Below are 26,301 nucleotides of genomic sequence, written 5' to 3'. Positions count from 1 at the left end.
GTATTTTAAAAGGGTAGATTTGAACTGGATGTGAAAATAATGCAGCACCTCATGGACGGGAACGTTGCATTTCCTTAGCAGACGTCCTAAACCATATCCTTGCCTTGAATTACACTACAAACTAAATTTTATTAATTAAAATGTAATGTAAAATAAGTAAATAAAATATAATGCTAAATTATATCAGTGGACTAGCAAGCAATGATAGAGACTGAAGTGACGCTAAAATAGCAGTTAAGAACATAATCTCCCCAGCTAATGAAGCAGAAGCCATCTAAATTAAGAGTTAAGGAGGGTGATTGAAGAATCATCAGTAATAAAAATGGATAGCCTGTACAAATGAGGTTATCGTGAAGGAAAATGCTGGGGGAAACAGACAGATGGTTTGTCATAACTCACAGAAGAGAGAGCTCCTGTGTGTGTTCAAAGTACGAGGAAAAAGGAAATTCAGGGCCCTACACCACGAGGTGCTAGGCAACCTCTCCAAACTTCTCTTCCCACTACCCTTTGGTCCCCTCACAAGGGTCAGCCCACTCTCCTCGGTCTTTCCCACCTCACTGCTGTCCACACCATCATCCTGACCGAGAATCCTCTAACTGTGACCCTCTTCCTGCATCTTAGTGTCATTCAAGGTCTAGCTCAAGTCCCATGATGTCTGACAAATGCTTCCCGACAAGCCCAGCCCACAGTGTCTTCCCCTTCCTCTAACCTCTTATGATCACTGTCACGCATTGAAAAAAAAAAAATCCCCCAAATATAGGGTAAACCAAAAGTTCCCTTACAGACATTTCAATTGAGCATCTACTTTCTCTCACTATGGGGCGTCTGATCCCTTCACTAAATGAGAAGTTCTTTAGGGCAAGGGCTGTGTGGTCACACATCTTTAAATCCTTCGTAGCACAAGGCCACACCCAGTGGATGTGAATAAGCGGTATGATGCAATGTTCAAAGGAAAGTACTATGTTAATTATGAGACTATTCTGATTCTAACACACAAGATGAGGAAGGGAGAATTAACCGTAGTTATCTTTTCACTCAGTCCCTCCTCGGACAATAGCCAGACTGTAGACTTGAGGTCAGGTAAGTGCGAAAGTAAATGGAGGAGGGGGCTGGAGTAAGCAAAGCTAGACGTGGACAATGGAGAGTAAGACTCTCCTGAGGTAAATCAAGACAGACAACGGAAAATCAACAGTGTTCATCAGCAGTCAGCTATGGAAACATACCAGTATTTCCTTGAGCATCTTCTACCTTGTTTGATGAGGGCAACAGAAAAGACAGCCTGGTGAAGTGAGGGCCCTGAAGAGATGGTTGCTGCTGCTGCTGCAAAGGTGAGGTTCTGAGGACTGCCCTCCAGTCCACCTGGCTAATATCTGATCTTGATCGAGCGTGCCCGGGCTTAAAAGTGGTGTTCTCATCCAGTAAGTCATTCACAGAACGAGGTCTGTCCCTCCGACGCTGACAGATGTTGAAAAAATTAAAGGTGGAAGCTTCCTTTTGTTCCATCCAGGAAAGATTATCTGGGGCTGTCCCCTTCTGGACCATAAACTGTTCTTTGGCAGGGAAGACATTTTGAGCTTTGGTTTCTAAGAGCCTGGTCTTACAGTGGTCCCAAATCATGCCCCCCTTGCCCAAGGAGGCAACGTTTCTGATAGCACCATTGTCTATGTTACTGAGTACCTCATGCCCCACCAGTTCAGGGACTTCCTGAATCCCATAAACCTCCGCTTGCTGCACGGCCTTTTCCAGTTTACTATCAAAAGTGCTAAAGAAATCCTCAGTAACTTCCAAGGCAGGGCTGATATCGTCCACTTCCAAAGCTTCCATGTCACAGGCTCCGAGAGGACTAAGCCCCCTAAGCTGGTTCAGGAAAGGGCTGCATGAAACTTCACCCAGTGAAGAGAGGTGCTTTGGGTGACGCGGTTCTGGAAACAACTGGAAGGAACTTTCATTTGGCTGCTCAGAGCAGGCCAAGCACAAGGGTGGTTGATGTTTTCCGAGTCACTAAAAGCATTTGCTAGATGATAATAGTCATCAAGAAAGGTGCTGGGAGACAAACATTCCTCTGAGATTATTCTTCAGTGAGATCTCTGTAGAGACAACAGGAAGTGCTGGTCACAGCAATGCCGCAACCATCTTTAATTTCCTGAAAGAAAATAAACAGAACGACATTGGCACATGGTTCACTGTGGTCTACACACATGAATCTGCCCAGTTACTTCCTATTTTTACATCTCTTCTACGCCAGTCATGCCCAAAGGCGGACAACACCCACGCAGGAGTTCCACTGTCAAGAGTACCCATCACTACTTTGCATTAGAACTTACGCAGAGCAGGGTGGGTCTCTTGATAAGCGGAATTAAGATCAATAGCTTTTACTCACAGAGAGAAGCCTTTGAGAGCAGTTGTGAAAAGACTGCCCTGGCCAATCTCTGTGATCTTGCTGACCTAAAAGAGTAAGCAACAGAGAGTAGGAATTCTGTGACAGGGCCTATATTGTAATCAGCCTGAAAGTCATAAATGCATGAGCCCTTTCAGAAACCTTAAAAGTACTGATGATTTGTTGGGCTCAGAAGTGCAAGGGGGAAGTAGAGAGGGAGAACTAGCCCTTTTATTAACCTGAATGTTATTGTGCTGGGCTCCCTAGGTTTCAATTATGTAATGCCTAATGATGGCTCTGGACTTCACAGTTCCTCCGGTCATCTTGCAGAAAGGCTTCACAGGCTCCAAACTCCCTGAGGCTTTGAGGAATGGCCTAGGAGTATAGGTCCAGCCTCAGCCTCAAAGCTGGGCAGAAACAATCCTAACACCAACCACAAGCTCTGCAAATGCTAGATCCCCAAGGCCAGAGCAAGGAGAGCAGACCCTGACAGTGATGCTATCCAGTACGGTAGACACTAGCCATACATGGTTTTTTTTTTTTTTTTTTTTTTTGAAGAGCGATTTATTTATTTAGTATTTTTTTGGGGGGGTAATTAGGTTTATTTATTTCTTTGTTTTTAGATAGGGTACCAGGGATTGAACCCAGGACCTTATGCATGCTAAGCGTGCACTCTACCACTTGAGCTATACCCTCCCCCCATACATGGCTACTTAAACATAAATTTATTAAAATCAAATAAAGTTCCTCAGCCACACTAACTACCAGCCACATTTCACATTCTCAACATACACCTTTGTATCTTTACTGAAAAACGAACAAACAGAACAACTAGGTAAGAGCTTTTCTTCCCTTAACTACTTACAAGTAGGTAAAACTAGGCAATTAGCAACACCTTTTCAAATTTGCAAAGGTGTATGTGTGCCTTTTTTTTTAAACTGTACAATCTCTATGGTTAATTAAAATAATTTTTAGCACTTAGGTCATTAAATCATTAGATTCAAATCAACAGCATCTGCTTAATGTGTGTAAGTAAAAATTGTACACACAGCCATTTATTTTAAATGCATCAGGAAGGTTTGCAGTTTGCAGGAGCTCTGTGGCTAACCTCTTGTAAAGTGATAATGACTGTGAATTTATCTACTTTTTATATTTTGATATTTATTATGTTAACATTCATGAAGCAAGGCAAAGATTGATTTTTTAGAGATAAAATCAGCTAAAATATTTTTCTAGCTGCAAATAGGTTTTTGTTTGCTGTGTCTACAGCTAAGCCTTGAGTCTCAAATCGTGTGTAGCAGGATTTTACTACTGCTCTAATTTTGAAACTTGTGATTTTTCAGTCTCATCTCGTATACCAGAGGCTAAGGAAAAAAAATACATAATAAATCTTAAAACTTGTAGTTCTTTATTTACTAAAATTTCAAATGAACATAATAAAGTATAAGGTCCCCATTTTATAGAAGAGTTTTATAGAAGTTAGTCATCTGAGGTCCTTTTATGAAATCTTATCCAGTGCTTAAAATTCAGCCTTTAATCATACCACAGGGAGTAAATATCTTCAAATTGATTTTTTATTTCTTTTTTATTTTAATCAAAATGTCTAGGAATATACTCTTTGGGCTCCCCGCTTGGGTATTCACAAACTGCTTAGAATCACATGACCACTGACGGCCAGCACTGCTGCCCTGTGGAACACTTGATCCCAACACGTTCTAAAATCATAGACTGTCAGACAAGGAAGGGGCCTTTGAGATCATCCTTCCAACCCCAACCTTTCACAGAAAGGGACATGGAGGCCTAGAGAGAGTAAGAGGTCCCATGAATTGCCTCCTTTAATCCTCATTAAGGGCAGTAACAATTCAACTTTAGAACCATTTCCATGCTGTTTGACAAGGAATTCTGGAAATCACTCATCTACCAATCCATTCATTTATTCAGGTCACAACAGATACAAGACACTAAAGATGGAAAAATGAGTAAGTTACAGCTCTTGCCCTAAAGAGGCTCACAGTCTATCATGATGAGCCTAAGAAAATAAGTCCAAAAAAACACCTTGATAGAGGATGGAAACAGATTTGGTGGCGGAAGGAAGAAGGGGTCACTTGATAGCAAAGGTGAGGGAGAGATTAAGAAAGCCCTCAAAAGGAGGTGCCCTTTGAGGTGAGCCTAGAAAACTTTGAAGGTAGTTGCCTAGATGGCTCAGAAGAAATTAGGAAGGGTAAATCACCTTGTGGCTAGTAAGGGCTTTTCAAGTGTCTTAGGCAGCGTGGTGAGCTATATACTGGAGTAATAGCAAGCAATCTAGTGCAGTGGATCTAGAGTCAGATCTAGGTCCGAATCCTAAGTCTGTCTCTTACTGGCTATGTAATTTGGAGTAAGATTTCCCCGAACCACCCCCACTCCACCCCAAGTTCACTGGGCTAATCTGGACTTTCCATTCTAGGAATTTCACTATTAGTCTTTCCATTGCTTCTGTTTGGAGCTTACACTGCTATTCTCTTATGCATTTATCCTTCAAAACCATACTCTAAAAAGGTCTACTCTCCACCATATGCCCCAGCATACTCATACTCTCTTCATTCCTCGACTTAGTCACACAGACCTTTCAGTTCCTCCTTCAAGGTTTACCTTTTTGATCTCCAGGCCTGCCCACCTGCTGCTCCCATTGCAGGAGGGGTCACTCCCTCCTGCACCCTTCTGCCCATCCTATTCAGACTCTGCTCTAAATGCCTTCAAAGTCTGACTCGTCTGTTAAGGCACGCTGAGAAGGCTGATGCACTCCTCCACACCCTACAGCAATCCGATCCATCCCATCCCAAACCCCAATCCTCTGTGAAGTCTTTCCTGAAGACTCAGTCCTTTGGGATCTCTCCCTTCCCTGAATATCTAAAGTATCACTAAACAAGTCAACTTTGTAAACTTTTTCCCTCAAATAGACTAAGCTTCTTGAGGGCAAGCCCCATATCCAAGTCAGTGTCCCTCTACAGAGCCAGCAAGGTCTTCCTGCCTCTTGCCTTCCTCCTTTTAATACAGCCTCCACATCACTTCTCTTAATCCTTCAGAGTTTCCCCAGTAGAACAGGGTTCAGCAAACACTTTCTGTAGTAAGCTTGTGGGTCACACAGTCACTCTATGGTTATAGTGGGGAAAACAGCCACATGCAATATGGAAATGATTGGACATATCTGTGTTCTGATAAAACTTTATTTAAAAAACAGGCAGAGAACCAAAATGTGGTATATCCATAAAAGGAAATACTATTCTGCCTTTAAAAGGAAGGAAATCCTGTCACATGCTACAACATGAATAAACCCTGAGGACATCATACTAAGAAAAACTTATAAAAAGACAAATGCATGATTCAGTGTATATTAAGTAGTCATATTCATGAAAACAAAATGTAGAATGGTGGGAGTAGGGGAAAGGGAGTTGTTGTTTAACAGGTATGGAGTTTCAGATTTGCAGGATGAAAAGTTCAGGAGATCAGTTTCACAGCAGTGTGAATATAAACACCACTGACCTCAAAATGATTAAGATGGTAAATCTTATAGGTGTTTTGTTTTGTTTTTTAACCGCAACTTAAAGCAGACAAACCAACCAAAAACAAGCAGAGGGCCAGACCATCCAGGGCACTGCAGCTCACTAATTCCTGGCCTAGAAGATCTAGTCCAGCCCCCAGGAGAGGAGGCAGAGGTCAGGAGTGACAACTCTGGGTCTCAGGGGGAAGAAAGGAAGTGCAGTTCCACCAATTACCAGCAATGGGACTTCAGTAAGTGACTTAACCTTCTAAGCTCAGTTTTCTCATTTGCAAAATCAGCAAGTTAATAATACCACGCTCCTAAGATAGTGGAGAGAATTAAATAGGACAAGGAATGGCACAGTCCCTGGCACACAATACATGAATAGCAACGGCCTAAAAGCCCCTACCTGATGAGTTCCACCACCTTTCCTCTAGGACCTCATACCCTCGCTCTCCCAACCTCCCTTCCACACTGGCCTCCCTGCTGGTTCTCCAACTTGCAGGCATGCTGTCACCTCAGGGTCTTTGCAATGGCTCTTCCCCCAGATACCAATGTGGTCAGTTCTCTCTTTAAGTGACTGTTCATGTCAGCTTCTCAATGAGGCCTACCTGACCACCATATTTAAAATTGTAACGAGTGTCTCTACCCTGGACTTCTGATCCTCTTTACTCCGGTTTTTTTTTTTTTTAAATAAATTTTTAATGTTAGAACAGTTCTAGATTTACAGGATTATTGAAAAGATAGTGCGATGAGTTCCCATGTCCCCTACACCCAGTGTCCTCCATGTGACATCTTACAGTAATGTGGTACATTTGTCACAATTAGTGAACCAAGATTGATACACTGTTGTTAACTAAAGTTCACACTTTGTTCAGACGTCCTCAGTGCCCCTCTAATATCCTTCTTCTGTTCCAGGATCCCATCCAGGATGCAACATGATATTTAGTTGTCAAGTCTCTGCAGCCTGCTCTTGGCTATGACGGTTTCTCAGACTTTACTTGTTTCTGATGACTTTACAATTTCGAGGAATACTGGTCAGGTATTGTATAGACTGTCCCTCGATCGGGATTTGTTTAGTGTGTTTCTCATGATTAGACTAGGGCTATATGTTTTGGGGAAAAAAATCACAGAGGTAAAGTACCATTCTCATCATAGCATCATGAGAGTAGATACCATCAACATGACTTAACTACTGTTCACATTAACCTTGATCACCTGGCTGGATCCTTTTCCCTTATGCATTGACTGTCTTCTAACATACCACTCAGTGAACTTCTTATTTAATGTTTGGTGTTTCTCTCTCCTCACTAAAGTGTAAGCTCCTCGAGGGCAGAAATTTATGCTCACTTTGCTCACTAATGTATCCCGAGTGCACAGAGCAGTGCCTGACACATACACACAAGGCACTAGATATACACAAGTTGAATGAATGCCTCGTTATTCCTTTGTGTGACCGTCAGTGACCTTTGTAACCCACCCACCCCTCCAGTCCATCATTCCTGACCAACACTCACCTTACCGTTTTAGTCCTCCATGCTTTGGCCCACGTCAGGGAGCCTTCCGATTTGCTCAGGCTCTCCGAGCACCCTGGGTTTGCCACATTGTCCTGAAATGATCAACAGTTTCTCTCCATCCCACTCTACACTCTGAGCTACTTGACGGCAGGCAAGATGCATCACTGACCCTCCTCTATAATCTCTATGTCTTCCTCCATTTTCCAACCTTTCTCTTTGGGAAGTTCATCTTTCCCTAGATTGTACAGTCCTCAAACTTGCCACAATACCAGGGTCTAAGGCCAAGTTCAGTCTCTGAAAATGAACACCTCTTTATTAGCTTGCCTCATTTGGTTTTGAAATTAATCAAAAAATAATAGCATCCTTAGACAGGTCAAAATCTAAAGAGTACTTTCCCCTGACAAAGTGAACTGAGTAAAATCACTATGTGGGTGCAGTCTGCTTTGCCTCCACGCAAAACTGGAAACCAGGAGCTAATTAGAACTGTGTTCTAAATCGGGCTTAGCCACACACGTGCTGGGTGGCCTCTGGCAAACCATTTAACCTCTGGGTGCCTTACTCAGCTACCTGCATCCAGTAACGTTGCTAGTATCAAACTGCCTCACATGTGGATCGTTCACTGGGTAGCTTTTCCAACAAGCCTTTAAAAAATGTAAACTGCTGCCTAATTATGGAGCCCTTCTCTGGACCTCACCCACTCAACAACCATGTGTTCCTGGTCTCTCCCCGGAAAGATACGTCAGCCCAACAAAGCAAAGTCAGCAACCAGCTATTTATAATACACTACTTTTCAGCCAAACTCAATGATCTATAGACATTTTATCTTATTTTTAGAGAGAATACCCAGTCTGTACAAAGGGTTATTTTCCCTATGTAGAAGATTGAGAAATTGAGGTCCATTTGTCAGTGTGGTCATAAAAGCTCAATCCAAAGAATCCCATGCATGCACCAAAATGAAACAGGATGGAGACTCCATGTATTGCTATTTCCTAACAAGGAAATCTGTGGTTTACATGCTCATTAAGCAAGGCTAATTAACAGGATGAACACTGCCTCCCTCCCACACAGAGGTAGAGACAGATATGAGTAATAACACCAGCCTGGCCCACACAGAGATACCATGTTCTCCCAAGCCAGATGGTAAAAGCGCTGACTTCCCCTCCACTTGACTAAATGGCTTGTAATCAGAATGTAACGAGTGCTGAGAGGGTGTCTGGGACCATGTAGTTTTAGAAGCAGCCAGACTAGGAGAAGAATGCAATGCCAAAGACACCTAGGATAAGCAGTTTCTGCTGGTCCACTTTCAAACATGAGAACCAAGGGTGATGATAAGAAAGGTCAGCACATGTGGCTCTCACGTGTTCTTCACTTTGGTTAAGGCCACAGCTGACTGGAAATTTTCTGAGTTACATAATGTAAAGGATCCACCACAAGAGGATCTGACCCAGTAAGATGATGTTTCTGGACTGTCGGGCTACAAGAGGTTATGGTTTTCCATGGTGCTTTGTCATAAAGACAACATAAGCATGTTGATGGAGCACAGGCCACAAGCAGCAGATAAAGAAATGGTGCCAGGATAGACCTTGTAAGAAGAGTCCAGGCCTCTTCCCAAGGAGAAAGACAGCTGGAAACACAGATGGAACCCCATCTTCACAAGACTGGAAGGAACAGTAAATGGCTACATTTATCTAAGTTTCAATAAATGAGCAGTTTATTGCCATACAATACATAAGGAATATATCATTTAGAAATATAATTTTATAGTGGTTTTTTTCCCAGTTCTCACAGTAATAAATACTCATAGAAATGCTGGAAAATACTGACAAACATGGAAAATAAAAATCAGTCATGCCCTCGTAACTCTGAGAAAACAGCTAGGCGTGTTTTTATCTAATATTTAATTGGAATCAGATTATATATACAGTTTGGGCATATTGTCTGTTTAAATATATGCTCAAAAAGCAAATACCAGTAAATACTAACCTTGAAAAGAAAAAAGAAATGTCCCAGAATGTGCTGTGCCCACCGGTACCTTACAGCCTGGCACAAGGCCCCACTCGACTGAAGTTCTCTTCTTGCTCTGTCCAGGGACCTCCTCACTACACAGACACCAGTGTACTTCTGAGTCCTGATCCTGCTTAAGACTGTTAACCAGCCCCTCCTTGAACATTCCCTCCGGGTTTCACAGGCCCCACACTCTCTGTTTTCCTCTCACTTCCACCTTCTCTTTCCCTGCCTCCATCTTCTTCCTTCCCTTACTGGTCTCATCAAATGGGGGCATCACCTGAACTCTCTTCTCTGACTACGGCTGCAGGTACTCCTTAGGTCAATTTATCCACACTGAGGCTTCAGAAATTACTTCCATGTTCATACCTCCCTAGTTTCCACCTTCAGTCTCAATCTCAAGCCAGACCTCTGGTCTTACGTTCCCAACTATTTGTAGAACATTTCTAACTGGCTTATCTTATGGCAAAAGGAAGCTCAGCTTGTCTAAAGTCACACTTAGCTACTCATTTAGTGATTATTTGCTGAGCACTCACTATGGGTTGGGTGCTGTCTTACGTACTGGGGAGACAGTAGCAAATAAAACCCTTCATGAAGCTCCCACTGATGACAAGGTCCAACTCTTTACCTGATACGCTAGGCCTTTCAGTCTTGGACTAGCTTGCCTGTCCACTTCCCACTCCCCTTCCCTAATTCAATCTGTACTCCAAGCCAGAATGCTACTGCCCACATTTTATGCTTTCCCAACTCCAAAATTTTGCTTACAGTTACCTCCGAGGTACAGTCTCCCCACCTCTATCCACTGAAATTCTATCCACTCTTCAAGCTCAGTTGCCACCTCTTCTACAGGCTTTCTTTGATTCCTGATCCTAAAACAGTCTGCTCTTTCTTTAAAAACTCTCAGAATGTCTTTGGTACTGCCCCCACAGCTTACACTGCATGCTGCCTGTTCTGTCTGAAATGAAGATGACAATAATAATTACAATTTATCAAAAGCCTATTTTGTGCCAGGTACGTTGTTTGGTACTTTTCATCTCTAAGCGTCATGATGTGTACAGTGGGTACTATTATTCCCATTTTCACAGATGAGAAACTGAGGCTCAGAGACATTGAGTAACTTTCCTGAGGTCACACATCTACCCTACGGGACTCACAGCAACTTCAGAACAGTGATTCTACCCTATTTCATTTTTACAACCCTCACTGGGCCTAAAACTATGGGTAGTACACAGTGGGGGCTCAGTAAATGTTGGTTGAATGGACAACTGCATAAAGAGTATGTTTTCAAAGTACTGACATCTGTGAATATAAGCACCACTCTGGTTTTCTGGCAAAAGAATATTTGAATTCACTACAAGCTCGTTTAAATAAAATCTGACATGCTTCCCAAAACGTTATGTTGACTTGAACTTTAAAATTTTTTTCTTGGTTAGAAAAAGCTTGCAAGCTATTGAAACCAGGTTTAAAAACAACGTGGCAAAGGTCAGGTAGCAAAGACCTCACTCAGACCTTTTATAGAAACAAAAGCACCTATGTAGCACTTGGGAATTATTTTGTAAACCTAATTTGCCAGTGACTGTGAGCTCAGTGACTGAGAGCTCAAGCTCTTTCTAATATCAGGAAGGAGATGTTCCCTTTGAAATGCCCCCAGGCAATCAACTTAAAGCATTTTTCAGTCCATCTCGGTGATTACTTTTTGCCACTTGCAAAAATCATTGAGACATCTGATGCTCCAAGATGTTTTCCCAGAAACCAAACTAAATATAAGTGTGGCACTTCACATCTCCAGTTGCTTTACTATTGAAGGCAGTAATTGTCTTCTGTCCCCTATGTCAACCACTGGATAGGAAAGCCAAGGCTTCTGATTGGGAAGCCCATCTTCATAAAATCACCAAAGTTCCAAAATGTCCTTGTTTTAGAAACAGAACAGAGAGACATAAACTTCAGTTACTTAAATGTCTAAAAAGGCAGACTCAGCGTTTTCCATTTCCCTTTACCTCCATGGCAGGGAAAAGTGATTAAAAAAACAAACAAAAGAACCACTCAAAATATCTTTATTCTAGGACTGAGGTGAAGAAAGTGAAAAGTCCATCATGTGTGCTAGAGTCAGCCTCCAACTGCAACAGGGATGACTGACCAGGATGTGGAGGTGCCCTCCCAGCTAAACCAGCTGGCGTGGCTGAGTATGTGACAGACCTCAACAACGAAGGAAAGGGCCACCCCAAGGAGGGACACTGAGACTCAGGTATGCCAGATACTCAAAGAATCTAGGGAAGCAGCTTTAGATTTAAAGATGTCATCAGCTCATAGAATAATTTGACTTTATTGAGAAGAATCATCTTCACATGCATGGTTTAAAGTGTGGTTTATAAAACATTTAGAAACTTCTTGATAAAAATTTGTAGTAATCTCAACAGAGAGAGGCAAGTAAAGTAGCAGGATTACTTTAAAGTTGATGAAAGAGACCAAGATGACTCATCTATTGTCAGTCTGAAGGCCACGTGGGGGAAAAAAAAGAAGTTCCTGGAACCCCTGCCTCATAACTGAGTCCAAGTTCAAATACCTTTTAAATCATCTTAAATCACTCAGGGGCCCTGATGTTAGGAGGACCATAAACAAGGAGTAAATTGAATTCAATCCAGGAGCTACCCAGTTTGAATTTGTTTATTGTTTTTTCACAGAGGTGTGGCAATGGGAAGAAAGAATACACATTTCTAACACCAGGAAAAGGTTCGCGCCCCAGCACTGCCTTCTAAGCTGACTGACTTCCAGCAAATCAGGCTGACTCAGGACATGTTGGCCCTCCTTATCTACAAAACAGAAATCCTGCCAATGCCTGTCTCCATCTACCTTAGAGAGCTATAATGCACAAGTGCAGATAATATATGTGAAATTCTGGTAAAATCTAAAACAATGACTATTCCTCTTAGAAGCTGATTCCCAACCACAAAACCATTTATACTCAACAAGCACTTACAAATGATGGACCGAGTGTCCAAATACTATGTTAGATGATGCTGCAGAGACAAAACACAGCTTCTGCCCTCCAAGAGCTTATTAGCTAGTGGGGAAACAACACAAAACCAAGAATAAAAAGTGCCTTAACAGAACTATACAAAAGGTGTTATGGGAACATAAATAAGAAATCATTACTAATCAAGGGACAATAAAAAGTCTTAACTGACAGAACATAATTTAACAACATAGCAGGTATACAGAGATGACTTCAGTTGAAAGAAACCAAAGACAAAGGAAAGAAACATGCAACAAAACCAATCAGATCTGCTCTAGAGATGCTGCTGCTTCTGGCATGAAGCTGTCTACCTACAGGAACATCTTTGAAGAGTGAGCTCAAAGTGAACTAACAACAGCACAAATGGAAGGCACCAGCACAGAGGGCTTCCTCACAAGCTGCCGAGTCTATCCGACCCACAGAAATATCGCTGGCCAACAGAAGGCCTTGGCTGGCTGGCTGGGATGACATGAGAAATGAAGCACTGCCTCACTTCCTGTTGACTTTGATTCCATAGGTCACTGCAGCTGACTAACAGAAGGGAGAATACTTACCACTTCAACCTGCAAAGCAACAACCAGCTTATGGGTCAGCACGTGTTCACAAAACTGGTTCCTGTGGGCACTTAGGGTGAACGTATGTGAGAAGTAATTAGCCGACTTTTTTCTTTCCTGGCTACACTTGAATCTTTGCTAAATGGCATCCAGAGAGTACCAGACCCATAAGGTCTAAGCAGAAGATGACTCACTTCTTATCTGAAAGGACAGCCGTGCCCAGTGGTGAGGGACTCCATCCATGACCCCTCCCCAACTTTTGAACAATCTGCAGACAATAACCTTGACCTCAGTTGGCTACCAAGCAACCTCTTACCAGTTCCGTCAGGAAACAAGCAAGACTGCCAAAGGCAGACAAAACACTGTCTTTGACCCTCAAAGATAAGGACAAGTCAAGGCAAAATAGCAGGATGAGTCTTTGTTATTTTACTATGTACAATGAAGGCCAGAAAAGTCTCTGCTCATCATACAGAACAAAGGAAAAGTTTACAAAGTATAAAGAGGAAGAACAGTAAGAACAACATTTTCATCCCCAAATCTGGATGTAAATTTCTTTTACTATGGACTATTACCATTAGTATGAATTGGATTTTTACAAAACAAGTCTGCAACGTGTAAACATTCTGGGGTTGAATTCTGGAGCTCTGATTGGTCCCGATTTCCTTGACTGTTTTTAACTGACATTAGGATGACAGGCATATGGTACTTAGGGTTCAAATAGTTGCCTAGCATCAGAGACTACTACTATTATACTAAATTCTCCAAAAATGTCCTGCAGAGGATTCCTTCCACGTGGATGGATATATGGTAAAAGTGGAATGGTGTAATTAATGAAACATTTGAAAACAAAATAGAGTTCTTACAACTCCTATGCCAAGACCAAGATTTAAGAGTCATCACTAACTTACTGAGCACTTACTAAAGTCTTATCTGAAGCCCTTTATCTGCATTATGTTGGTAAATCCTCGCAACAACCCTACTGGAGAGGTGTGCTATTATTATTGCCTCTTTACAGGTAAGGAAATCGAGATTTAAAGAAATGCAGTACCTTGTCCAAGGTAATATGGCCAGTAAGTGAGTGGACATAAGGCTAAAATACACAGACCGTCCTCTACGACAACGAATAGTAAACTAATTACCCTGAGATAATACACTTAGAATTTTACACACATCATGCTTTGAATTCTAGTGTCAAACACCGGCAAATTAATTAACATTTATTTTTAAATCTTTCTTTTTATTAATCCCATGACTCAGAAAGTTAATTGCTAAATATCATTTTTATACCCAGGAAAACAGTTTATACTTAATTTACCCCCAGAAATCACCTCTGTAATATTTTGAGTCATTGAAAATTCTCTAAGGGAATGGTGGATGAGAGCTGCCTGAACAAACAGAATAAAAAGCTGTTCTCTAACTAAATAGCTAACCTCAAATTCTGTTAGTGACCTTAGGCATACTGCTCGGAATGTCTGCAAAAGTATAATAACTGTGACTCCATTTAGGCCAAACAAGTGCTTCTGCAAATGTTTACACAGTCCTAATTGCCCAAACCTTTTTCTAATGTTTCCCAAGGACATCATTTTTCATTTAGCCAATAAACAGAAACACTTGTAAAAATGTTTGCTTTTTAAAAAAAAAAAAAAACCTGCAAATAAGTGTCTCTGTCAAAATAATTAAAAGAAATATTTTCAAATTAGATGTGACTACAGATAATTTAAACATGTTTTAACTATTAAGGCATGTCCAAATAAATTGCCTCCTTCTAAAACCAACTGAACTTTTTGTTTTCTTTTGGTCGGGGGTGGGGAGGGGGACAAATATCAATGTATATGGGATTGAAACCAATAATAAAGTTGACCCCCAAACTTTAGTCTAAATGACACATCCAGGTTTCATATGCCCACTCCACAATGAAAACATAGATATCATATCTAACCTTTCAGTGAAGGGCAATTACTTTTGGACCACAAGATCTGGAGTTAGAAGACCTGAGTTTGAACTGTCCATGGACTACTTCCAGATGTGTGATTCTAGGCAAGTCATCTGAACCTGAATTCTAGCTATTTCAATATAGGTCAAATAAGGATACCTGTCCTACCTTCTTCAAAGGTTGTCTTGGAGTGTAAATCAAATGACATTATGTAGTGCTTTGTGAACTCAAAAGCAGGGACAAGATGCTGACAGGGGTCCGTCTGTATGGTGCCAAGAAAAGGGTCACCACATTCTCTTTGATCTCCTCCCACTATAAATCAACAAACTTTGGAGAGAATGGTGAAGGTAATCAGTTTGGGAAGCTCTGAGATAAGGTTTTAGTTTACTCAAGGGTTCCTTGCTGTGCATCAGCTTTTCTGGTGGTCTAGGAGTGGAGGGATTCAGCAGTTCAAGATGCAGAGTGATTCAAAAGGAATACCTCTTCTCAAAGAAGAAAAAATAAGTAAGTAAAATCCTCTCTTGTTCCCCAAGTTCTCCTGTAGCTAGGATACATTCTCCTTCCTCCCTTCCTCTTCCAAGTTTCTTAAAGAAACTTGTTTTTTTTTTTTTTTAATACTTTCTGACTCCACTTCTCACCACCCATTCATTCTTCCCCACAGAGGCAATCTGGTTCTGCCCTAGGTGAACCTGCACAGGCAGAGGTCACCAACAATTTCCTTGTTGCTAGATCCAGGAGATCTGCCAAATGTATCCATTTCTCTCCTTGTTTATGGCCTCAGTTCAGACACCACCATCCCGCCTTCCTCCTTTCAGACTTTCCCTCTGCTAATGCATTTGCCACCCTGCAGACAAAAAGGGCTTTGTAAAACTAAAACCCCGTTATCTTCTGGATAACCACTGCCTGTAGGAACTCACGTCCACTTACTTTCCTGGGCTTATCTCTTAAATCTCCATCATCTCCACACCCCACACTGCAACCCACAGGCACACAACTTGGCTAATTCTAATTCAGCCTTCAGGTCTTTGCTGAGGTATTGCTTCTTCCCTGAGGTAATCACTTCCCACGTCCATTTTGGACATCCCTCTTAGGTGTTCCCGTAGCACACTGATGTCCTCAGTTATAAGGCTTTTCACTCTATATAAAGATAGCCTATTTAAGGGGGAGGGTACGGCTCAGTGGTAAAGTGCATGTTTAGCATGCACGAGGTCCTGAGTTCAATCCCCAGTACCTCCATTAAACTAATGAACTAAATAAACCTAGTTATCTCCCCCCAAAACAAACAAACAAAAGATAGCCTGTTTGCTTGTCTATCTCTCCCACTAGACTGTAAACTTCATGAAGGCAAGGATTGTGCCTGTTTTCTTTAAGACTGTATCCCTGGCTCCAAGTACAAGATATATGTGCCATGTCACAAAACAAGTGCTCAAGTCTTACTTGTTTAATCAACAGTGAGTCCCTGAGGGTGGAAGAAAATTTGTTCTGGAAAAGTTCATGGGAGATCATTTAGCTCACTTCCTTGGAACATAAAAACTGCTCGTTATATTTCTGATGTTTTCTAACCTGTAATACGTGTTCCCTGTTCTGTGAAAATCTACATTTCTAATCACATCTCTGGTCCACAAGGTGAAGTGGATATTTAGCAATTTCCCAGTTAGATAAATGTCCACAAGTAAACTGGATAATGCAGAACAGGGCAGCTGTAGTTTGTACTGAATTATAAACTGGTTACACTAATTATGGTAACTGGACAAATAAATCTCTACCATACCCATAAATGTGGCATATAACTGAGGAATCCAATTTAAAACACATAATTCAAATTGACAGTTAATGAGTGTATGAAAAACAAATAAAATGTTAATGAAAATAGCATGCTTGACATCTCAGTGCAATGGCCTCTGTATTTTGACTTTGGTTTTTGTTCATAATGTTGCATCAAGATTAATTACACTCATGGACCAAATAAACTTCTTATTGTAAGTATGAAGGTGAGTTATGTGGGCTGTTTATTGTCTGCCTGGCAATACCTACAGTAGCCAACAAAACAGAGCAAACATAATGCATGGAATATACTACTGGTGGTCATTTTTATCCCACTCTTATTCAGTACTCAGTTCTCTGAATTATTTAGCTTGTACCAGAAACTCTAAGCTAGAATACAATTCAGCTATTTATGAACCAAATACAAAATCCAGTCTAAAGGAAAAAGGAAAAAGAAAAAAACCAATTCCTTGCTAGATAGCCCCACCCCCACAGTTTCTTTTAAAGGGTTAACATTCCCCAAGAAGAAAATCAGCATTTGGCTAGCAGCCAGCAGGGCAACAGAGGCTTTCAGAACTTTTCTATAGGTGCTGGAGGAGAGGGTAAAGTGGAAATAGAAAAGGGAGCCAGTAGGAAAAATGAAGGCGTAGCAGTGATTTGGGGCTCCTGGAAACTGTCTAGAGATGGAGAATCCTAAAAATTATGCTCAAATGGTCTAACCTTTTCATATTTCTATTAAAATCAAGTCTTCTGCAGATGATCGGATAAAGAAGATGTGACGTATATACACACAAACATACACACACAACAGAATAACTACTCAGCCATAAAAAAGGACAAATTAAAAAAGAATAAAATAATGCCATTGGCAGCAATATGAATGGACCTGGAAATTGTCATACTAAATAAGCAGAAAGAGAAAGAAAAATACCATATGATACCACTTATATGTGGAATCTAAAAAAAAATGACACAAATGAACTTATTTACAAAACAGCAACAGACTCACAGACATAGAAAATAAATAATGGTCACGGTGGGGAAGGGAGGTGGTGGAGGGATAACTTGGAAGTTCAGGATTTGCAGATACTATTACATATAAAATAGATAAACAACAAGGTCTTACTGTATAGCACAGGGAACTATATTCAATACCTTGCAATAGCCTATAATGAAAAAGAATATGAAAAGGAATACATATTTATCACTATGCTGCACACCAGAAATTAACACAATGTAAATTACACTTCAATTTTAAAAAATCAGGTCTTCTGAAATCAGTTATTAAAGTAGTACCCATCTACCTGTCTGCTTCTTAAATATGGAAATGTGTGACTCAACTTCAGGTATTAGGTGAAGGCTGCACACATGATTAAACTGGAATAGAGTATATTAAGTATTTGATAAATATTCAATAAATATTAGCTTTGGATGTTTTTTTAATGCAGATGTTATCAGCCTAGTTCCAGTTTGGTTTTTCCTAGTCATAATAATGTGCAGTTTTCTTTCTTTCTTTCCTTCTTTTTTTTTTTTTTTGGCTAATGGCTATATATCTATCATAGTCCTTTGTTTTCCACTTGTGTAATTAACCTGAGTCTATAATCCAAAGCCTAAAATCCATCAACCTATGAGAAAACAAAGACTGTTAATGAAAATTCAACCATGAGCCTCCTTTTTCTATCATTTCGGTATGATATTCAGCAATCCCTCTCCAAAAAACTTTCACTGATTCTCTATTGTGAAATAAGTTATCCAACTTTATTTTTAATCTTTCCAACCATATTTATCATTTCCTATTTCAATTTTTCTTTAAAAATCACCTTCTGCCACATATGTAAGTTACATATGGATTTTTATTTTCTCCGTTATTTGACTGGGAAATGTCTTAGATTCATTATATACTCCACAGCATAGAGACTTAACAGCTTTTAAAAAATGTTTATTGACTATTACAGCTATAAACAACTACCATAATCAACATTTTGAAAATACAAAAAAGTATAAAAGGGAAAATAAACAATGTCTATTCATCTTCCAATATGCAAAAAGCACTGCCCCATTTTGGCCTTTTCTCTGTAGGTAGTTCTTTCTGTTTCTTTTTTAAACATAGTTAAGAGCCTACTGTAGATAGAGTTCACTATCCTATTTCCCCCCATTTTATAAAAATTGATAAATACCTTTCCACACTGTTAAAATTCACAAATATCTTTAAAAAGTCTGTATAATATATCCTTTGCTGATACTGTAATTGATTTAAACTGTTCCCCTCTTGTTGGGCATTTAGACTATTGCCAATGTATGACTTTTCTAACCAAAGCCATATTAAGCACTTGTGAACATTAACTTTTAAAATATTTCTTTTAAGTTCCAAATTGCTAGACGTGGAATTACTGGATCGGGGGGTGGACACATTAGTGAGGTTTTTCATACATTCAGCCAACAAGCTTTTCAGAAAGGTTAGAACATCTGGGCGCCCCTCACAGCATCTGAGAGTGTCTACTCCACTGCAAACTAACTGATACAAAGAATTAGAATTTTTTAAAATCTATGTAAGTTTCAGCGCTGGAAAAATGGTCCCATGCTGTTGTTTCAATTTCATTTCTTTGACTAATAGAAAGAAAAGGCATTTCATGTGTCTATTAGCCATATTTAATTTTCTCTTCTATGGATTGTCTGTCCCTGTCTTATTAGTTTTCTGTTTCTGTGTAACAAATTTCCGCAAACTCAGTAGCTTAAAACAACACCCATTTCTTATTTGACAATTCCGAAGGTCAGCGTCTGGGTGGGGTTGGCTGGGTTGTAGGCTCAGGCTTTCTTTCACAAGGCTGAAATCAAGGGTTGGCCAAGCTGGCCTCTTAACAAAAGGCTCTGGTGGTAAAGAATCCAGTTCTGAACTCATTCATTTTGTTGGCCCTAGGTCTGATCCTAGGTTCCAGTTTCCATGCTGGGTCACTGTCAACAATTCTAAGCCTCCTTGACTCTTATTTCTCAAGGGTGCCCCCATTCCTTCTCAAGTGCCCCCCCCCATCTTCAACAGCATGTTCAGTCCTCCTCAAGCTTCAGATCTCTGACTTCCCTAGCCAGAGAAAGCACTCCTCTTTTACAAGCTCCTTTGATTAGATTTGGCCCACCAGCTAATTTCCCCATTTTAAATTCAACTGTGCCATAGAACATAACATGATCAAGGGAGTGACATTTCATCATATTTACAGGTTCCAGAGATTAGGGCATGCAATCTTGGTGGAGGGACATTTTCAGAATTGTGCCTGCAGTATGGTCTTAGGTGTTGTTTCTTATCATTTGTTTGTGCTCTTTATGATGTCTTAATTGCATGAGTTTACCAAATAAGTGAATCTTACTGATGACTATTGGAAGCTGCATTTTCACAATGGTAAAGGCAACTGTGGATGGGGCTGCTGTGTGCTAATAAAGATTCTGAATTCAGTCTGACTTCGTACCCTGGGGTTCCGCAAACTCAGCCAACTGCAGATCGAAATTATTTGGGGGAAAAAAATTCCAGAAAGTTCCAAAAAGCAAAACATGAATTTGCTGGGCACCAAGCAACTATTTACATATCATTCACCTTATATTTACAACAATTTACACAGAATTTACATTATATTAGACATTATAAGTAATCTAGAGATGATTTAAAGTATACCAGAAGATACCCATAGGTTATATGCAAACACTATGCCATTTTACCTAAGGGACTTCAGCATTTTTAAATTTTGGTAGAGGGGTTCGTGGAACCAATTCCCCTTGGCTACTGAGGGATGATTATATATAACTTTGCTAACACTGGTATTTTTTTAAAATTTAATTGTGGGAAAATACACATTATATAAAATTTACCATCTTAACCATTTTTAAGTGTACAGTTCAGTACTGTTCAGCATATTCACATTGTTGTACAACCAATCTCTAGAATTCTTCATCTTGCAAAACTGAAACTCCATACTCATTTAACAACTCTCCATTCCACCCCTCCCTCAGCTCCTGCAACCACCATTTTACTTTCAACGCTGGTGTATTTTTATTTTATGTATTTATTAACAAACATGTATGTTGCAATTACTATATATGCTGTTCTAAGAACTTTAGAAACATTCACTCATTTAATCCTCATAACAAAACTATGAGATCAGTACTGCTATTATTCGCATTCTACAGATTAAGAAACTTGGCAAATAAATTGCCCAAGGTTACACAATAGGAAGTGGCTAAGCAGGAATTCAAACCCAGAATGGCTTCACAGTTCTTGCTATTAACCATTACATTGTGAAAATATTCACTGTAAAGACAAACTCATCAGGCATTAATATTATTTCCTTGATGCGTGTGATTTAAACACTTCTCTATGTGCAATTTAACCTAATATTCTTCTACTAGCTAAAAGTTAGACTATGTGACAAGGTGACACATGTCTACTGACCCTTTAGCCCAATTTTGGTTAAGGCATTTTTTTGAAGTTAATGAAACAAAAATTGCCTTGTATCTTAAGGTGTGCCAATTATAATCTACATGTGGTATTTTATTATACAATATCTTATGAATGAATCCAAATTGCAATTTCCTATAATTACTGAAATTAAAATAATAAAGAAAAAAAGGTATTTCTCTTTTTCAAGGAGGAAAAAACAACTTCCAGATAAGTTTACAACAGCATAGCTCAATCTCATTTTAAACCTGGTAAATTCAAATCTGCTTTGCAAGCTATAAATCTAGACCAGTCCCAATTTGTCATTCATTTATATATCTTAGTTGTAACTTATTTTATTTGAGGGGTGGGTCTGAAATTTCCTTGATCTTTAAGCTTAGTAATCCTTTCATAGAAGACCAAATCATGCTTGTTATCAATCACATAGAGTTATTTACTATATATTAAAAATGAGCGAGGTCAACAGAAGAAACAATAGTTGTTACTCCGGGAACCCCAGCTGAATGTGAGTTAAAAGCTCTGCTGAGGCTTGGTTTCCAGGACCCAGGAGGGGCGGGGGCGGGGAGGGCAGTAAAAACAACGCAGAGAACAGGGTCAGCTATTTCAACTGCTTTCTAGTTATATACCTGATTCATAAAATAAACAGACAATGCATCTAATAATCTCCCCTCATCTATTATCCATTGCATCGTTGTGCAGTTTTCAGGATGAAATAAAAACAGAGCATGGAAGAAACAGCAAAATCACTGGTACCCTAGGGAGCTTCTCGGATGTCTACAATGCTGTCATCCCCACACCCTTCCCCCAATGGCCAACCAGGCAGCACAGAAGCAGGCAGATGCTCACCTGGCCGCCGGCTGCTTCTCTCCCTTCACCTGAGGGGCCTGCAGTCTACTCCTGGCTGGGGCTCGGCTTCTGCAGCAAGCCCTCCTCACAGTGACAGCCGGTTTGGCCACCTTCCATCCCGGCCCGGCTCTCTGTTTACAAGCGCTTCTCGCAGTCCCACACTTAAACGCTTCCTTCCAGCAGCCCGGGAAGCGAGACCCGGACACACAAGGTTCCAGCCCACGAAGGCTCGTCTTTCCTGCCCTAGGGACCCAGCGCCAGGCAGGGACTAACCGCACCCGCCTGGCCTCCATATTTCGTTATTTTCTTATACACTGTTTTCATCACATTTTGAAAACAATAACGTGTGCCGCAGTCTCCTCATTGCTCCTCCCAACGCCCAAATGGATATTTGCAATTGTATTTCACTTGGAACATACCAGGGACCAGACCTATTTTTAGCAGATCTCTTGTCTAAGAGAATTACTCAGATAAGTTCTTTCTTAAAATAGGACTCTCAGAACCTAGAGATTGCTTCACATTTCAGGTTTGAAGCTGCGATGAAAACCAATTTGTGTGTGTGTGTGTGTGTGTGTGTGTGCGCGCGCGCGCGCGCCCCCAGTGTGACCTGAGTGCTCCTTGGTGAGAAACCCCGACTCACCCCACAATAACTTTGGCCACTTTGCAAGAGGATGTGTTGGTCTGGCTAAAAGACCTTCCTGGAAGTTTCGTGCTTTATTCTCCATCATAGCACACGTAGCTCTTTCCTCAATGTATAATTACACATTTTTAAACTAACCTGTTTTATTGGCTTCTCCATTCCCACCCTAGCCTCGCCTATAAACTCCCTGAGGGCAGGAACTATTTTGATTTCACACACCACTACATAATAGGTACAAAGCACAGTGCCCAATGTTTTTATGTTTGAATAAATGAATGAAGAAATTGATGCAAAAAAATTGCCAAAGGAGGGCAGAGAAAGCAGAATGATTGGACTTCAAAAATCTGATTCCCCCACTCCTTTAACAATAGATTAAAAAATCTTTAACCACTGACTTTTTCAAAATATCACTTTTGGTTGATGTTTAGAGTTTAAATAAGTTTGTTTAAAAACTTACATGGATATTTGAGGTACATTTCTTGTTACCTAAACATGCAGTGTTCTCTTTTGCCTCAGAACTTTTGACATGTGGTTTCCTCTGATGAGCGCTCCCACCCCTGCCCCATCCTCTTAGCCTGGCCAACTTCTCCCTGCTATTTAAGAAGCAAATGTTGTCACACTTCTGGAAACCTCCGACAGAGAAAACTGTTCCTTTTCTGCATGACTGAGGAACTAACATGTTCCTCTATGAATGCTCTCATCACATTGTGCCGAATTCATCTAAAGACTCATTAGTCTTCCCGGACCATCAAGTCTCAAACTTAAGCATGTGACAGAATCTTCTAGAACAGTGCTTCTCAAAATTTAACGTTTGAGGATTCTGTTAAAAGGCAGATTATGATTCAAGAGGTCTGGAGTGGGGTCTTTGCACCCCTAGTGAACTCCCAGATGATGCCACATTTTGAGTGTCAAGGCTCTTGGATACTAGTTTAAAAATGCAAATTCCTGGGTAAGACACCCACAGATTTTTATCTGGAAGGTCTACAATAAGGTCCTAAATTCCGTGATTTTAACAAGTGCCTCAAAGTGCTTCCAATATAGGTGATCATTGGATTGCCGTTTGAGACAAACTGTATCAGTCAATGAAGTTGGAGGGCAGGGACAGTGATTTATCATTTTTCCTCCACCATGCATTAAGCACAAGATCTGGCACATAAAATTCATTAAAAAGCCACATTTGCCAAATGACTAGATTTACTCATTATCACTAATATAGATAGATCCTCAACACCGAAACAAAGGAGTGATCCCAAAAAAGCGGTGAAAATTCAAAGGCTGAAAACAATCTCAGCTGGACAGCTGCTGCTTCTCAGGCCTCCATTTGGTTAGCAGGGTCACTTTGCTTCTTTAAATTTAAATATATGAGTTCATGTCTCCGTTGAAAAGGCTGTCTGCTAATAGCAGCCCTACCTTTTTTTTTTTAATAGATTTTATTTTGTACAGCAGTTTTAGGTTCAGCAAAACTGAGCAGAAAGTACAGATTCCCAGATATTCCGGCCCCCGCTATCAACATCCTGCACCGTGGTGATGCATTTGTTACAGTTGATTAACTTGCATTGATACACCATTACTACCCCAGATCCATGGGACCATCTGTTTATATTTTTTAGACCTCACAGGTATACTACCAATTAAATCCCTTTTTGCTCAAGGTAGTTTGCATTGGTCTCGGTCATTTACAACAGAAAGCATCCTAACACTCCACCTTTCCAGACTTGCCTCCAGAATACTTCTTTCCTCCCACTCTATACTCCAGACTCACTTTTTTTTTTTAACCACCCCTGGATACTCTTCCATTCATTCCCATTATCCTGCTTTAGGCTCCCCCATTAAATCCCCTCTGCAGCCTCTGAAGGGCAGGGAGCTTGCCTTATTCATCTTTGCATTTTCCACAACACTTATGGTACCCAGTAAGTGATCTTAATAAATGTGCATTAAAACAAAATGAAATACCAAATGACATGTAAGGAGATTTTATTATTGTATTCCTTCATTTAATTTTTTCCCTCTTAGCTTTCCTTTATAAAGTAATGGTCAAGCCAGGATTCAATTAAACAGTATTGTCTCCCAAGAAATAAAACAAAAGTCTCATCAAAAATATTTTCAGGTTGAGCCATCTTGGAGACTGTGGAGGCCTGCTGGGAACAGGACTTCTAAAACGACAAATGCGTCTGGAAGGCTGTGGTCCAAGGCTGTTTTTGCTGGCTATAAGAGGGGTCTCTGGAACCAGAGGGAGCACATAGCTCTTCTTAAAACTGAAGGTGTTTATGCTTGAGATGAAATTGAATTCTGTCTCGGCAAGAGATGTGCTTATGTGTACAAAGCAAAGTACAACACAGTAACTCCTGGTGGAAAACCGAACAAAACCAGAGTAATCTGGGGAAAGGTAACTCATGCTCATGGAAACAGTGGCATGGGTCATGCCAAATTCTGAAGCAATCTTCCTGCTAAGGCCATTGAACACAGAATCTGTGTGATGCTGTACCCCTCAAGAATTTAAACTTATTGAAAAGTAAATAAATAAAAGTGTGGATTTGTTCTCTTGAAAAAAAAATTTTTTAAGTTAATCAGAAAATGTTGGTGCTATTTGTAGCCTAAAGTTTGCAAGGTAAGTTTATCTCACCCCATGTCCACAAATATGCCCAAGATGATTAGGATATTCAATATAATTTATCTTGTTAGGTAAATTAAAAGCATTTGAGATGTACAATACTAAAGTCATAAATGGAGCCACTTGAAAGTACAAATGAGCTTGCTATTCAGCTGGGAGGCATCCATAAGGCTGTATCAATTGTTAAAATAGTGAAACAATTCCATGCGGGTTGGTAACAAGCTTCTGTCCTTAAGCTTCCTGTCTCTTTCCAAGAAATTTCCAAGTCTCTTTCCAAAGAATTGCCTCCACACCCCTCCTAAGATCCAACACCTAAAGGATTGATACCTGACCCTGCTCTTGCATTAGGGCCATGATTCTTTCTGATTAGCTGATGGTCAGGCCATATATCTTAATTCTTTTGACTATCATTTCTACATATAGGTAAACAGAAAAAAAAAAAGTGAAAGACTTTAGCAAAGCAAAATATTCAACAATTCCCTACCCTACTACTACCTACTATGTCTTTTTCAACCAGAAAGGTGAAGAATAAGTGATAGAATCTTACAGAAAAACTTAATTGGGCAATTTGAATGTGCTTCATTTTAATCATTCAACAAGCTTGTACTACATTGTCCCCTGGGTGGGGGGTTCATGGGCTTGTGGTGGCTTGAATGATGATTAGTACTAATCAGGGGCCTCCATTAAGAGCTTATCTGTTGAGAGAATGGTCCAGAAAGTTAAAACCTTGTAAAAGGAAATTTTTTTCAATCTTTATGTGGATCAGAAACTTTTTGTATGATATACTCTCAACTTCCTTCTGGGAAAACCTAGCATTCCTGATAGACAGTGATAAAGGCAAAAGAAACTCCAGAAGTTCAAAAAATTAGACGGAGGATGGTGCTGCTTGGATAGGACTCTACCAGAAAAAGCAAGTGCTTGAGCCTGCCTTGAAGGATTAGCAGAGCTGTTATAGAAAATCAGAGGAGACTGAATCAAAGCTGCATGACTTTGTAGTTAGAACCCTGGCTCTGGCACTTACTAATTCTCAGGCCTTGCACAAATTATTTTACTTCTCTGTGTCTCAGTTTCCCTATGGGTA

At 40.3% G+C, this 26,301-nt stretch overlaps 1 protein-coding gene across 6 annotated transcripts in view; it reads right to left on the bottom strand.

The window, feature by feature from the left end:
- PLEKHM3 (pleckstrin homology domain containing M3) overlaps positions 1 to 22,141 on the bottom strand; it is a 164,000-nt gene extending 141,859 nt beyond the window's left edge. For all 6 annotated transcript variants that reach the window (XR_006726754.2, XR_006726753.2, XM_010960093.3 and 3 more), the window contains exons 1-2: positions 21,970 to 22,141; positions 1,224 to 2,143 (exon numbers count right to left, since the gene is read on the bottom strand). Coding sequence is in view for 4 of the 6 variants with exons in the window: in XM_010960093.3 (XP_010958395.1) it covers positions 1,224 to 1,824 (601 nt within the window). In the remaining 2 variants the exon portion in view is untranslated. The remainder of the gene's footprint in view (positions 1 to 1,223; positions 2,144 to 21,969) is intronic.
- Positions 22,142 to 26,301: the final 4,160 nt, after the last annotated feature.

This window comes from Camelus bactrianus, chromosome 5 (genome assembly GCF_048773025.1).
Source record: "Camelus bactrianus isolate YW-2024 breed Bactrian camel chromosome 5, ASM4877302v1, whole genome shotgun sequence".
NCBI classification, from domain to species: Eukaryota; Metazoa; Chordata; class Mammalia; order Artiodactyla; family Camelidae; genus Camelus; species Camelus bactrianus.
The sequence above is the reverse complement of the archived record's forward strand: the minus strand, read 5'-3'. Positions and strand labels throughout refer to the sequence as shown.